The 14,959-nt window shown below is 39.3% G+C and overlaps 1 protein-coding gene and 1 long non-coding RNA gene across 2 annotated transcripts in view; one reads left to right on the top strand and one right to left on the bottom strand.

Moving 5' to 3' along the window:
* Positions 1-2,962, top strand: part of LOC116699992 (uncharacterized) — a 4,106-nt gene extending 1,144 nt beyond the window's left edge. Inside the window, exon 2 of the long non-coding RNA XR_004334549.1 lies at positions 2,642-2,962. This is a non-coding gene — a long non-coding RNA (uncharacterized LOC116699992). The remainder of the gene's footprint in view (positions 1-2,641) is intronic.
* LOC116699990 (GTPase IMAP family member 8-like) lies at positions 2,698-14,468 on the bottom strand. Its single transcript, XM_032532750.1, is given in 8 exon segments — positions 2,698-4,193; positions 4,196-4,333; positions 4,336-5,331; positions 7,382-7,435; positions 8,249-8,883; positions 9,319-9,372; positions 11,960-12,042; positions 14,445-14,468. Coding segments are annotated over 5 exon segments (2,946 nt in total). The 5' UTR covers positions 8,784-8,883; positions 9,319-9,372; positions 11,960-12,042; positions 14,445-14,468; the 3' UTR covers positions 2,698-2,970.
* Between the last annotated feature and the right edge of the window lie 491 nt (positions 14,469-14,959).

The raw sequence follows: 14,959 nt of genomic DNA, 5'->3' as shown, positions 1-14,959 counted from the left end.
TCGGCTTTTTGTTGCCATCTTCTATATCGAGCTGCCCAGTCCTTACTGTCCTTGCTGTTTGAATGAAGCACATGGGAGCTACTCTTTAAGGAAGACTGTTATAAAGAGGCTCTTGACTAATGAGACAGTCAAACGTGCCAATTCAAAAAGCGTGCTAACACCGGGACTTACTGACCGAGGGATGTTCGGGGCTGTCACTTCATTTGGCCCTCTTCCGCATTTTAGCTCGTCCTGAAGTACTGTCCCGACCCCGTTCATGTGGATGGGCTTTTGTTAGCCAATGCTAATCCATATTTTTGGAGTCGAGGATATGTCAACGGATGTGACGTAATGTTATCGTTAGAACAAAACAGTCAGTCTGTCACATAATTGATTTTAATCGACATCGCCCTCTGTGATGAAAGACCGGAATACACCGGGTTTTACAGCGGTTCCATCCAGGTACTGACCCGGCCGGCCCAGAATGGCTTCGGAGATCGGAAGAGATCAGGCTTTCCAAGGTGGTATGGCCGTAAGAAATTCCAGCAGATAACACAAACTATTTTTGAAACTGTTGAGTACTTTCAGTTTGGCTTAGGGACTAGTTTAAGAAAGAAGATAATACTTTATTCATCCACAGCGGGGAAATTCCTTAGTTACAGTAGCATTCTCAACAATAACAGCAAAAACAAACAACAAGTAACACAAGAAAGACAGGCACAATAGACAATGTGCAGAAGTAGACTGAAGTAAAGTGGCGTCTAATAAAGGTTTTGTAAAGTAAAGTGCGGTTGCCATAGTACAAAAACAATATTGCAGTGTAAGTAAGTGTCTTTAAAATTAAATTGAATTAAAATTAATTAAATCAATTAAATTAATTAAAGTTGTAAAGCAAAAGTAGGTAACCATAATATAAGTTATACTCACCAGTGACCATGAATAATATGTAAAAATTAAGTACTTGTTATCAGAAAATATAAATACAGATAAAGATATACAGAGAGTGTGTGGATTAAATATAAAAACAGGAGCAGAAACTACAACACTATCAGGTGGTGCAGGTGTTGTAGAGTCTGACAGCGGCCGGGATGAAGGACCTGCTGTACCTCTCCTTCTTACACCGGGGGTGTATCAGTCTGCTGCTGAAGGAGCTGCTCAGGGACCCCACAGTGTCATGTAGGGGGTGAGAGGTGTTTTCCATGATGGATGTCAGCTTGGCTAACATCCGTCTCTCCCCTACTTTCTCTACTGGGTCCAGAGGAAAGTCCAGGAACAGCCGTTTACTAAATGGCTGAAACAATAGTCAGCTGTCTTTACCAACCATCTAATTCTTACAGTGAGAATTATGGCCAATGAAGCAATATTGAATGATTAAATTTTTTCAATATTAAGATTAAGAATGCTATTTAATGCTTATATATTGTTTTCCATGGCCCAAAATCGAGGTAGGTATCAAATGGTGGATTATGTTACACCCCTACTTTTTATCATGGACAAACCTTGGATTTTATTTATGAATGAAGACCTGTTGGTGCTTTATAATTTATGTAATCCTGGACCTATGTCTTCATAAAAAAATATATAAATATAATATATATAACAATTATAGTGAAGTCTGTATTCATCCATCATATGCTTCACTTGAGTAGCCCAGTGGGAAAACTTAACGTTATTACAATGTGTTCATTTCAAATTTGATCTTTAGTTATTTATTTATGCCCGGATAAATGTGTTGGTTCCTTAATGTTTATTTGGGTTATCTGTTGGTAGTATTTAGAAAAGTTACATGGACAGGCCTTCATTTTGATAATTGAACATTATGTATGCTGAGTGATTTGTGAAATCTACATGACAGCTGGGTCCACTCCATCTGCTGAGAAAGATCATGTGCTTTGATTCAGATGATTTTCCAATCTTTCTATCTAAGCTATGTGACTGTGTGTGTTTCTGTGAGGTGTCAGTCAGGACACAGGAGTCGGGGAATCCATTTATTATATTTAATCAGGAAGGTTATAGGTGGGACACATGCTGAAACTTTACAGTAATATTTGTGTGTGTGTGTGTGTGTTAATACAGATTAAAAAATGTATGTTACGTTGCAAATAAACAATATTGAAAAACAAAAAAAATTAAGATGCAGTGTAATAAAATGTATACTATGCAAGGAAAATAATTATCTTGAAATAATGATATGATCAATTTAACAAATAATGATTATAAAATGAGTATGAAAATAATTAGTATGAGAAGTCATATACTGTATATGTGATGTATTTTCAACCTGCAGTGACAAACAGTAGTCAGGCTGTAGCTCATTGAACACAATGGACACTTCACAGCGATGTCTGTCTGAGTGACACTTATCAGTCACTCAGGCTCCTGGTCGCACCACCTCCATGGTCCAGCAAAAAAGTAAAACAGTATTATAAAAAAATATATTTGAGTGTGTATTTTCGTATGTTAATTACTTACAGTTGATGTAATATGGGAAAAGCAAAGTATTCTTTAAACTGACAGTGTTAAAAGACTGTAGTTAAAAGATGCTCAAAAAATATTTAACATTATAATGATGAAGAGTCAGTAGGGCGATCAAAGGATGATACACTGGCTTTTGTACTTTTCTTCCAACTCTTTAATTTCCTCTTCATGCCGTTTCCTCAAGGTCTCTATTTCTTCTTTTAAAAGCCTTGATTGGTTTTGTTTGTCTTCCATTTCTTCTTCATGTGTTCTCTTCAACTCCTTTACTTCTTCTTTCAGTGTTTCTTCTTTGTAACTTGAGAGGTCTTTTAACAGATTGTACTTTTCACCATGGCTCTCTGCTGACTCTTGTATTTGTCTCTCATGTCTTTGCTTCATGTCCTGTATTTCCTCCATGTGCTTCTCGACCAACGCTGTGAAGTCCTTGGTGTATTTCTGTCTGAACTCATTGAACTCTTCAGCCTGTTTTCTGGCCTCCTCTTCATATTTCTTCTTCATGTCCTCAGTTTTTTTTTATAGTTTCCCAATTCTTTTCTCTCTTTTCCTCCTGTTCTGTTCTGTTTCTATCTTCTTCTTTCTTTTCTTTTCATATTTTTCTCTTTCCTGCTCATATTCTTCTTGGAGTCTTTTAAGCTTTGTTTGCTCCTCATGTCGTTTCTGTTCATTTTCTTGATTTCGTTTGTCCCACCATTCTTCTCTTTCCTTTTCCCAGGCCTCTCGTTTCCTTCTCATCTCTTCTTTACTCTGCTCCAACCTTTCTTCTGATTCTGACTTAAGAGCTCCAATTGTTTGCTCCCACTCCTGCCGCTGAAGTTCTTCCTGCCTTCTCTTCTTTCTTTCGTCTTCTTCTCTCATTTCCTGTTCTTTCTTTCTCTCCTCGCGCTCCTTGGTGATGTTTTCCTCCATTTCTTTAAGTTGTTTGGCTCTCTTTTGTTCAATATCTGCTTTCTCTTGTTCCATTCTTCTCTGCACTGATTCCATTTCCTCCTTATGTTTTATTTGAAGCTCCTCTATCTGTCTCTGCATTTCTTCTTCTTTCTCCTTCAGGATCCTGTCCACTTCCTTCTGTATGGCTTTCTCGGCCTCTTGGAACATCTCTGAGGTGTAGCAGTTGCCGCCATTTTTCTCCAGCATTTTGTTGGACTTCTTCAGCAGCTCTCTGACTTGTGTGAAATCATTCTTAACCTTATTATTGAAGACCTGGTATCTTCCTCCACACTCACGTACCAGGTTTTTCAAATAGTCACAGTATTCTATATAACTCTCAATTGACTGGTCGAGTGTATCTCCTTTGGTGAATATAATGATGATAAAGTCTCCTGACTTCTTACCAAAATATTTCTTGATCAGTTCCACAGAGTTCTTTTCCTCCTGTGTAAAGCGACCGATCTGCAGCACCAGTAAGAACACATGAGGTCCAGGAGACAACATGCTGATGCATTTCAGAAGCTCCTGCTGAACAACATCATTGGACAGAGTCGTGTCGAACAAGCCGGGAGTGTCGACCACAGCAACAGGCTGTCCATCAATCTCTCCTGTTGCTTTCTCGCAAAACTTAGTGACAGATATTGGGCAGGTCATAGATGTAAAATGTTCTTTGCCCAGAATGGTGTTTCCAGTTGCACTCTTCCCATTGCCAGTCTTCCCAATCAGCACTATCCTGAGACACTCTCTGCTCTGATGTGTATCATCACCTTCCACCTCACTCTTCTTTTTAACATCCTGCAGTTCAGCTTTAAGTTTACATTAGCCCTCTCCTGCTCTACAACCTTCTTCATCTGAGCCTTGGTGAACATGTCCTTTGTGAAAAATCTGGACTCAGCAACTCTCATCTTTTCCACACCATCCAACAGCTCTGGGATCTGCTGCTTGTCCTTATGTTGAGGACATATTTTCCTCTACAGCTCTCACAGAGCTCCTGGATGTCCTTATCCTCTAGAAAGTTAACAACAGCTGGAGCTGTAGGATCTGACTCCACTGTGAACAGGATCACAGTGAAGTCATTGACTGCAGAGCTGAATGTGTTCTGGATGGTCTGTAACTCTCCCTTGTCTTCATCAGTGAGGGGACCCACAGGTAGGACCAGGATGAAGGCATGGACGCCCTCTTGATCACAGAGGGAGATACACCTGAAGGATTCCTCCATCACTGCCTCCTGAGGTTTTCCATTCAAGGCAGGCAGCTCCACCAGGGAAACCAAACGTCCACACACATCTCCCTGATGTTTAACACACTCTGATGAGTTTGACACTAAAGGAAACTCTGTGTGACCTAAAATGGCCTTGGCTGCTGAAGTCTTCCCTGCTCCTCTCCTCCCACAGAGAACCAGGTTCAAAGCTGGTTTGATGTGTTCTGATACAGGCAGTGGGGTTTTGTTGGTTTTATTTGCTGTTTCTTCAATCTTCTCCATTAATAATCCATGATTATCTTCAGACATGCTGTAGTGTCTTCCTCCACAGTCCTTAATGAGTGCATTAACAGGGACTGTCATTTCTTTCCAGGGATGTGTCACAATGATCATTGAGTACTCAAAGGCATCTTGACCAAACAAACTCAGGATGAACTTAAGGTTTTGTCTGTTCTCCTCTGTGAATTCAGAAGGCTTCACTAACAGCAGCAGGGCATTTGGTCCAGGAGGACAAAGAGTCACACAGTTTTTCATCTCTCTTCTCAAGTGCTCCACAGACAGACTGAACATGTCTGGAGTTTTCACTACCGTTAATGGTTTTCCTCTCCACTCTCCACTGTTGGCCACACTTTGCCTGGTTGAGAAAGTTCTTATGTTATGAAAACTTTGGTTACCGATGATGAAGTTACCAATTTTTCTCTGTTTGTCCTCGCTTTTTCCCAGCAGCACAATCCTGAATGCAGATGCTGTAATACAATAGAGAGAAAGATGAGATGACATGAACTCGCTAAGAGGCTGTAATCCCTACACCAGAGGTGGAAAGTAACCAAATGTTGTGTGAACTAGCAGCTGCCAGACCTTACTCCACAGCACTGTGAAGATAGGTCTGGCAATGCCAGACTAGTTGAAGTTAACACTTGTTGATCCTTTCTGCTTTCTATTCACCAGCTAACACTATAATATTATTTATAATCACCCAGAGTTTAAGATGCATTTAAAATACCAACTCAATCACCTGCATATTATATTCATAACCATCTGTTTTACATAAAAATTATATAAGTGAGGAATAGGTGTTTGTCCCAAACAATCAGTGTATGTGGGTTTGAGGTGGTCATGGGAATGTACATGGTTAGCCACAACACTTTCTTATACACTACCATTCAAAAGTTTGGGGTTCACCCAAACAATTTGTGTTTTCCTGAAAAGTCCACTTATTCCCACCATACGTTTGACATGAATAGAAAATAGAGTCAAGACATTGCCAAGGAGAAATAAGATTTTTATTTGAAATAAATTTTTTTTCCATCAAACTTGCTTTCGTCAAAGAATCCTCCTTTGGCAGCAATTACACCCACAACCTTTGGCTTTCTCAGTGCTGTTAATTTGGGTCATTGTCCTGTTGTAGGATGCATTTGTGCTCCAATCAAGCGCTGTCCACCATTATGCATGGCGTTCAAAACTGGGTGTGATAGCCTTCCTTATTCATGAATCCCCTTTACAAATCTCCCACCTTACCAGCACCAAAGCACCCCAGACCATCATTACCTCCACCATGCTTACCAGATGGCGTCAGCATTCTTCCAGCATCTTTTCATTTGTTCTGCGTCTCACAACGTTCTTCTTTGTGATCCAAACACCTCAAACTTGGATTCATCCTTCCACAACACTTTTTCCAGTCTTCCTCTGTCCAATGTCTGTTGTTTGTGTAAGCACTTTGAATGGCCCTGTGCTGATGTGCTTACAAAAAGCTGGCCTTGCCTTGTTCTTTTGCCCATCTTAATCTTTTCTTTTTTGGCATCTCTCGATATGGCTTTTTCTTTTGCCACTCTGCCCTTAAGCCCAGAATCCCGCAGCCGCCTCTTCACTGTAGATTCAGTGTGGACACTGGTGTTGCGGTGATACTATTTAATGAAGATGCCATTTGGGGGACCTTGAGGCGTCTATTTCTCAAACTAGGACCTAAATGTACTATCCTTCTTTGCTGTCAGTTGTGCAACGCGGCCTCCCACTTCTTTTTCTACTCTGGTTAGAGCTTATTGTGTGCTGTCCTCTAAGGGAGTATCACCACCGTTGTCAGGAAATCTTCATTTCTTATCAATGTCTCGCATGGAATAGCCTTCTTTCTAAGGACAAGAATAAGACTGTTGAGTTTCAGATGAAAGTTCTCCTTTTCAGGCCATTTTGAGCGTTTAATTGACCCCACAAATGTGATGCTCACAGAAACTCATCTGCTCAAGGAAGAAGTCGTTTTGTAGCTTGTACACCTAACTGTTTTCAGATTGTGACATGATTGCACAGGGTTTCTAATCACAATTAGCCTTCTGAGCCAATGGCAAACACATTGTACCATTAGAACCAATGAAAGTTGCTGGAATATGGACTCTAGTGCACCTATGTAGATATTGCACCAAAACCAGACATTTGCAGCAGAATAGTCATTTGCCACATCGCAATGTATAGGTAGTGTATTCTTCAAGTTAAACTAGTTAAAGTTCTTCATTGAAAAGTACAGTGCTTTTCCTACAAATAAGGACATTTCATGTGACCCCACAACGTTTGAACGGTAGTGTATGTTTAGAAAAAGCGCATTGCTTTCCCCTAACTGATTTTATCAACTGCAATGTAGCAAAATCTAGGAAATACTGACATGAAATTATTTAAGATTATTATATTGTATTTGATTGCTTTTCAATGGCAAAGATTTGTGGGCTGTGTTTGGGTTAATCATGGAAAATGTCGCCTCCAAAAACCTATCTTCCAATACATGATTAGTGTTGTGATACATTTACTTACTGTGAGTTCCAGGGTTTTCCTCTGGGAGTTGCACAGGGATTTTTGCTGTAATCCCTGTAAAAAGATGACATCATTAATATGCTGCCTAATGTTGTCAAATAACGGAGCGGTGTGTAGGATTTAGTGGCATCTAACAGTGACGTTGCAGATTCCACCAACTGAAAACCCTTCCCGTCCTCTAACCCCTGTTATGACATACTTTCATTATTCTTATTTCCCACACTATCTTTAAACCATTTAGGCCAGATCTGAAACAGACAAATTGAAAAAAAAGAACCCAACACAAAAAAAACAGAGACCCAATCCAAAAGTGACCCGAGGACAGTCACACCCTGTCTGGACCAAAACTACAGAATGTGGTGGAATTGAACAGACCTTCACAATTCAAATCAGGTGTTGTGTCAAAGATTGTTCCCCCGTCAATATGTGTTTCCCCAACTTAAACCTGAACAAAACCTTATCCCTAACCCTAACCGCGGAAGGGGGTGCAACGCATTTTAATAGAAAGGGAAACACATTCTCCTCCACATTCTCAAGCAGGTAGAGAACCTACGGCGGTCAGGTATCATTAAAACCTCTCTGGAGCCAGTGTTTGGTTTGTCCATTCTGGGCTACTGTAGAAACATGGTGGTGCAACATTACGGGCTCTATGGAAGAGATCCACTCCCTATGTAGAGGGGAAGGGCTCATTCTAAGCTTATAAATGAAAACTTAACAAATCTAAGTTGCAATTGATTATACACTAATAAAACATAGTTATGAATATTATATTCCATTCTGCCAATATATTCTCTTACATTCTACACACTACTCAAGGAGGGTTTGTGTGAACAAAGTCTTTCTTGTCAAAAATGTGTCTGCACTTACCAGCTGTTTTAACAGTTTCCATGATAGAAAGCTTTTGTTTTTGGCTTTGATGATCAACTGGTAAAGTAGATGTTGCATCCTCAAATGGTTCATAGGTCACATGGTTTTCGTTGTTCTCCTTTGCAGTTTGACCCAAACGTGTTATCAGCTCTAAACGATCAAGGTTCTTCTTCTTCTTCATGTACCTGTACCTACATTTTCTGATCAGGTCTTTTATTGGAGGGTGTTCCATGTATGTTTCCATGGAAGCTGAACTCTCCTCTCTGGGTGGTGATATCAGTAAAAATGAATGATCAAATGATTGCTCATTGAAGAGTTGAAGGAATCTGCAGAGTCTCAGTTTGTGTTCTTCAGTGAAGCCTTCAGGCTGTAGAACCAGCAGGAACACATGAGGTCCAGGAGCAGAGAATCTCACACAGTTTTCTACATGTTCTGTCAGATCGTGTTGAGAGATGTTGGGGTGCAGCAGATCTGGAGTGTTGACGACAACTACTTTTTTCTCCTGCAGCTGTCCACTGATTTTCTTACAAAACATTCAGGTGCTTTGTTGAACACATTCTCTCCCAGTATTAAGTTCCCCACTGAATTCCTCTCAGACCGGCTGTTCCCCAGCAGAACAACCCTCAGCTCAGACACTGTGAAACCCCAAAAATTAGAAAGGGTAAGTAAACACAGACCTGCATGTATTCATTTTAGTTATAATATTACTATACACGATTATTTATTTTAATCACACTATATCGGCTGTGGCTCAGTGTAGAGCGGTGCCTGCCAATCGGAAGTTGGTGGTTCGATCCCTGCCCCTGCAGCTGAATGTCCTGCAGGACGGAACCCCGAGTTGCCCCCGGTGCTGCACATGGAGTGGAGCGTGTGAATGTTTTATCTGATGAGCAGGTGGCACTTGTACGCAGCCCCGGCCCCACAGTGTATGAATTGTGTGAATGTGACTGGTTCCTGTAGATGTAAAGCGCTTTGAGCAGTTGTTAAACTGGAAAAGAGCTATATAATACAGCACATTTACATTTACATATTCTTAAATGGCAGAACACCAAAGTTTCAGTTTGACTCACTCTGTAGGTGCAGAAACTCACAGCTGGTACTGCGCTTCCGAGGAGGAAGATCATCTGTGATTGGAAGGACACAACATTTGTTTAGTTATTTAAGTTACAAAATCTTATTTCAATCATGAAGCACAAAGTTACTCCACAATTATATAGTGCTGAGTGTAGTTTATAAACTCCACTGCAGACTAGTAAACAGAGCGACGGCTGACTCATATGAACAGTCCAATGTGGGTTGATTGCGCATCCGCAGGTCGACGTTATGTACATGTTGTATGAAATGGCTGTACTCTCACTGTTCTGCATTATTATAAACTATAATAATTCAGTTTTGAGTCACATCTCTTGCCACATCTATTTTTCTTTTGTCAGAGGCTGCAAAAGGTTACCAGCAGAAACACTGATATATGGACTCTACACAGCCGGGGACAATTGCACAATAAACTACAAATACCAAGTAGAACAGGAATTAGGCCTGCACGATATTGGGAAAATATCTAATTTTGATTATTTTCACTGGTATTGTGATTGCGATATGATTCACAATGTTGGAGGGAATGATCATTTTTGTATCATTATTCTCATTTTGATTGAAAAATATATTTAAAAAACAATATATATATTAAAGTGTAATTTTTGCAAAGAACTGTACCAAACAAAGATTCTTTCAGGCTTGGAGGTCTCTGCAGCACCACGATACTTTCTTTTAGAATGGGTTGACACATATTTTGCCTTTAACAAATATTGTGCCCACGTTATTTGGATATTGGACTAGTCCAAATTGCGATTTTGATAAGATTGCGATTAACTGTGGAGGCCTAAAAGCAAGGCGCTATAAAGTCAGCTCACACACATACAATCACACAAATGCTCACTTTACAGATACAGCATTCAGCACAAAGCTTTAGTAATTTAATTTATCATAATTTCTACCAATGTCATTATTGTCATTAGTGCCCAACTATCTCACATACTGTGCCTTTGTCATTGGTCTCACCCCTGGACAACCACAGGTTTAACATTGTGAATTTAAACAAAACCACTTGGTTAAGGATATAATAAGAATGTTTCTAACGTAACTTAAGTGATACACAAAACGTACTAGACACAAACCTTAACGCCTCCCGGGTGACAGTCCTGTGTTGTTTGACCCATCTGCCACCCCGACCTCCAACAAATTTAAAATTACACACCACATGTACCGTATGGCAAGAAGTGTTGCAAAAGTCTTTGTGATGCGAGAGAACACACACAGTATGTGAAGTAGCAGTGACCGGTTCAGGATGGGGTGAATCCTCTGCTTACTGTCTGTCTGCTCTGTCACTGACAGTTCTTACTGCTTTTCATATTTAATATTTTGTTGGGACTAACCAATCAGAGGATTGTAATTCCAGGCTTTTAGACCAAATTTATCGAACACTCTTTTGTTTTCTATATTCACTCACCTAAAGATTATGAGGAACACCTGTTAATTTCTCATTACTGCAATATTATCAAACAATCACTGGCCAGTTGCTCTCAATGCATTGGGATGTGGTCCTGATCAAGACCAATCTTTTGACTCCAACTGATGTCAGAATGAAAAGCAAGGGATTTAAGGAATTTTGTGCGTAGCATGGTTGTTTGGTGCCACGGGCCGGTCCTGAGTATATCACAATCACTCAGTTACTGGTGTTCACGCACAACCATTTCTAGGGCTTACAAGAATGGTTGTGAAAAGGAAAACACCAGTGTTCCTGTTGGGTTAAAATGCCTTGTTGAGGTCAGAGAGAATGGACCGCCCTGATTTAAGCTGATAGAAGAGCAACTTTGACTGAAATAACCACTTGTTCCAACCGCGTATGCAGCAAAAGCTTTGTGAAGCCACAACACGCACACCTTGAGGCGGATGGGCTACAACAGCAGAAGACCCCCACCGGGTACCACTCTCTCCACTACAAATAGAAAAAAGGCTACAATTGCAAGACCTCACCAAATGTCAGTGGAAGACTGGACAAATGTTGCCTGGTCTGATGAGCTTGATTTATGTTGAGAAGTTCAGATGATAGAGTCAGATTTGGCGTAACAAAGGAGAACATGAATCCACGTGCCTTGTTACCACTGTGCGGCGGGTGGTATGGTGTATGTGTTTGGGGGAGTTTTTCTTGGCCCACTTTAGGCCCTTAGTGCCAATTGGGCATCTGTTTAAAAGCCTTGCCTACCTGAGCATTGTTTCTGACCGTCCTCCCTTTATGGCCACCGTGTACCCATCCACTGATGGCTAATTCCAGCAGGATAATGCACCAGGTCACAAAGCTCAAATCATTCAATTGGTTTCTTGAACATGACAATGAGTTCACGGTACTAAATGGCCCCCAGAGTCACCAGATCCACCAATAGAGCATCTTTGGATGTGGTGGAACGGAAGCTTTGTGCCCTGGATGTGCATCCCACAAATCTCCATCAACTGCAAGATGTTATCCTATCAATATGGGCCGACATTTCTAAAGACTGCTTTTAGCACCTTGTTGAATCAAGCCATGTAGAATTAAGGCAGTTCTGAAGGTGAAAGGGGGTCAAACCACAGTATTAGTATGGTGTTCCTAATAATCCTACAGGTGAGTGTAATGTAAGAGAGAGAAGAGTGTTATTCAGACTAATAAAGACTCACCTATTGTTGCAGTCGCCATGATGTCCTCTACAGCAAACATCAGAGACTAGTTCAACAAGAAGACCACTTCTGGGTGTAGAAACCTACAGAAAGCAGAATTTAAATCTTATTCACATCATATAGAAAGTGTTTCAATGCAACTTGGAGCCCAGATTGGTTACTGCAGACAAACAAGTGAAGGTGTGTTTGTGACAAACATTTGTCTATACATTTTGCTAAAATTAAAGATTGATGTTAGCTTTAAGGATTATTGGTTTGATGTATAATATAATCACATACATTAAGCAATGACTGTTTTGCTTTGACATTGTAATTTCACAGGTCCAGTAAAATAAATAAATAAATATATAAAGCTTAACTGAAAAGGTAAAATCCATGTTATCAAAAATGATGACTACAAAATGTAAAGTAAAATTCAGAGATTTAACTAATTAAAACATAAGCTTTCTATATGTTATAGCAACCAAATTCTATGCTGCGCCGTGTGCCTCTTCCTGGGAGAAATAGTTTTGCAGCGTGCTCATATCTGCGCCCTGTGACCAGTATGTCACACTGTAGCCCCACCTTGACCCTCCATTGGTGATTATAACAATGTATTGTCTGTTTCCTAACTCCATATTTATTCATTATTATCTTTATTATTACTGTTATTATTATTATTATTATTGTTGTTAATTACATCCGTATTGCTTGTTTTTCTTTTTTATGGGGCTTGTTGTTCTCTGTATTGGACTCTGAATTGTCCCTATAATTATTAAAAACACAGTTTTATTTTGTTATATTATCAATACTGACATCAACCAGTCTTGTGCTGAAAAATCTGTTTTATTGATCTCCTACTGATAGATGATTCTGCTTTTCAATTTGTATTTACCTTCAGTTGAGCTGAAATTCTACTGATATTTGCCTCTTGCCACCAGTCCAACCCAGTAAATTTAGATCTACAGCAGTTATTTTAGTAAAAAGTTAGATATACTGTACATTAAGTCAACATTTAGGGAAATATAAGTATGTTAAAGGATTCAGAATGGGGTTTAAAAAAGCTTCAGATTGGGATACGTTGGGGAGGTAAAAGACAAATAATTGGACAGGGATTGTTTAGTGTCATCACATGTTTGATTTAAGTTTTTATGTGTGTGATGGTGTGTTGAAAGAAACTGTTATACTGTTCTCTAACCACATCACACTCATTAAATAAATCAGACATGTGATGAAGACAGAAAACAATCCCTGTATAATAACCACGCACCACTTGAGTTAAATTCCTTCAGTGTCCAACCATACTGTATTTAGCCAATGAAGCTGGGGTGCTTTTCTGAACAAATGGTGACTGATATTAGTTGACAACTAATTGATAAATCAATTAATCGTTGCAGCCCTAGAATACACAGAAATGTGTAAAATAATTCATTGTTTTTAAAAACAACAAAACTATCATCTGTGTCATTGTGAAAGAAAGTAAAGAAAAGAGGAGGGAAGAAAGATGGACATTGTCCGGGAGCAAGGAGAGGGATGAGACATGATATTGTATTACATTGTTCTAACTGAAATGGCCTAATGCAGCCTAAACCTTTGTTGTCCTCTTTCTACATTGACTTGCATGGTTGTATCTTGTTTAACAAAATGTTAAATGCATGTACTAAGTAGCAAAGAAGCCGTTCTTTTAATCTAAGAATGTCCCACTTTGCCAAACAAGCTGTTCCACTCAACCTGAGCATACTGCCTGAGTGAGAGAGGGGGTCATGGTATGTTTGAAGGTGTGAAGCTTCTAAAAAAGAAGTGATTCGACATAAAAATGTTAAAATGGCCTGAAACGATTAATAGAGTCACTCACTGGAGTGAGTCATTTTTGTAAGTCTACAGGAGCATTCAGGCTACCAAGAAGTGTCCCACATTATCTGAATTCAACCTAAAAAAATATAAAACTTGCTTAATTACGGTCTTGATATAAGCTATATAAAATATTATCTGTGTTCTGTTGAAACAAAGACACAACCTTCTTTATGTAATAAAAATGCTCAAATAGTGCTGAGTGTCTCGCATGTACTGATGTAAAAAAAAGAGAAAATAAAGAAATCAGCACTTTTGACTTCCGTATCTCATATTTGAAATCTTGACAGTTAATTTCGGCCTAAATGTTGAAATAAACAATTGTTACAGTCGGTTCAGTAAATCTCCTTATTTCATTCATTCATTTTAAGGATCAAAACCCGACTAAAAACATATAAGGAGTTCCTCGGGGTTCAGGCCAAAACACAGAAACTCCTCCGTTGTCTTGAAGACTGTTGGATGGGTGTCGTTTATTCCGCTTGAAACACGTAAAGCCGGTTGGTCACACATAAAGTGTTAACACGGGAGCTAGAGTGTTCCCACATAGATCAACTAGTAATCAGTTGTCCCGTCCACATACCGAAATAGGCTGGTTTTACTTTAATTAAGGACTTGGTTCTTTTTTCTTTATCTAGTTTTGGTCGAGTTCACTTACCTCCAGGAATTCTTGCTGCGACAAAAAATCCGGTGAAAGTGAAACTGAAAAAAAGGTCAGAGTGGAGGTTTTAAAAAAATGAACTCCCCCAGAAGCAAAAACTGTTATTTAGACTATAAATAGAGGAGGTGTAGTTGTTTAGTTTAGAAACAATCCGTTTGATTCTGTTCTCTTCTCATTTTTAAAACAAGAAAAAGGTTGTTGGTGTTGTTGTTGGTGGTGTTGTTGTTATCTTTGCAAATGTAACCTCCACTAACTGTTTTTATTAGAATGTATGTTAATATACTGCGACATTTGTAATTTAAAAATGCATTAATATTTTAAATAATTAAAAGGCAATAAGAAAATGCTCACTAGCTTATCATGGGAAATAGTTCAAACTTCCTCTTAAGTAATAGTAGTGAAATGTAATTTGCCTAGGGCTAGTATAGATCATAAATATGAATGAAACACATACCAATTAATTGTTTCACGTTAGGCATATTTGTAAGGTCAGTTTTACATTTGGAGTAAGG

The sequence above is a fragment of the Etheostoma spectabile genome, chromosome 13 (genome assembly GCF_008692095.1).
Source record: "Etheostoma spectabile isolate EspeVRDwgs_2016 chromosome 13, UIUC_Espe_1.0, whole genome shotgun sequence".
NCBI classification, from domain to species: Eukaryota; Metazoa; Chordata; class Actinopteri; order Perciformes; family Percidae; genus Etheostoma; species Etheostoma spectabile.
This window is presented reverse-complemented; position numbering and strand designations above follow the sequence as displayed.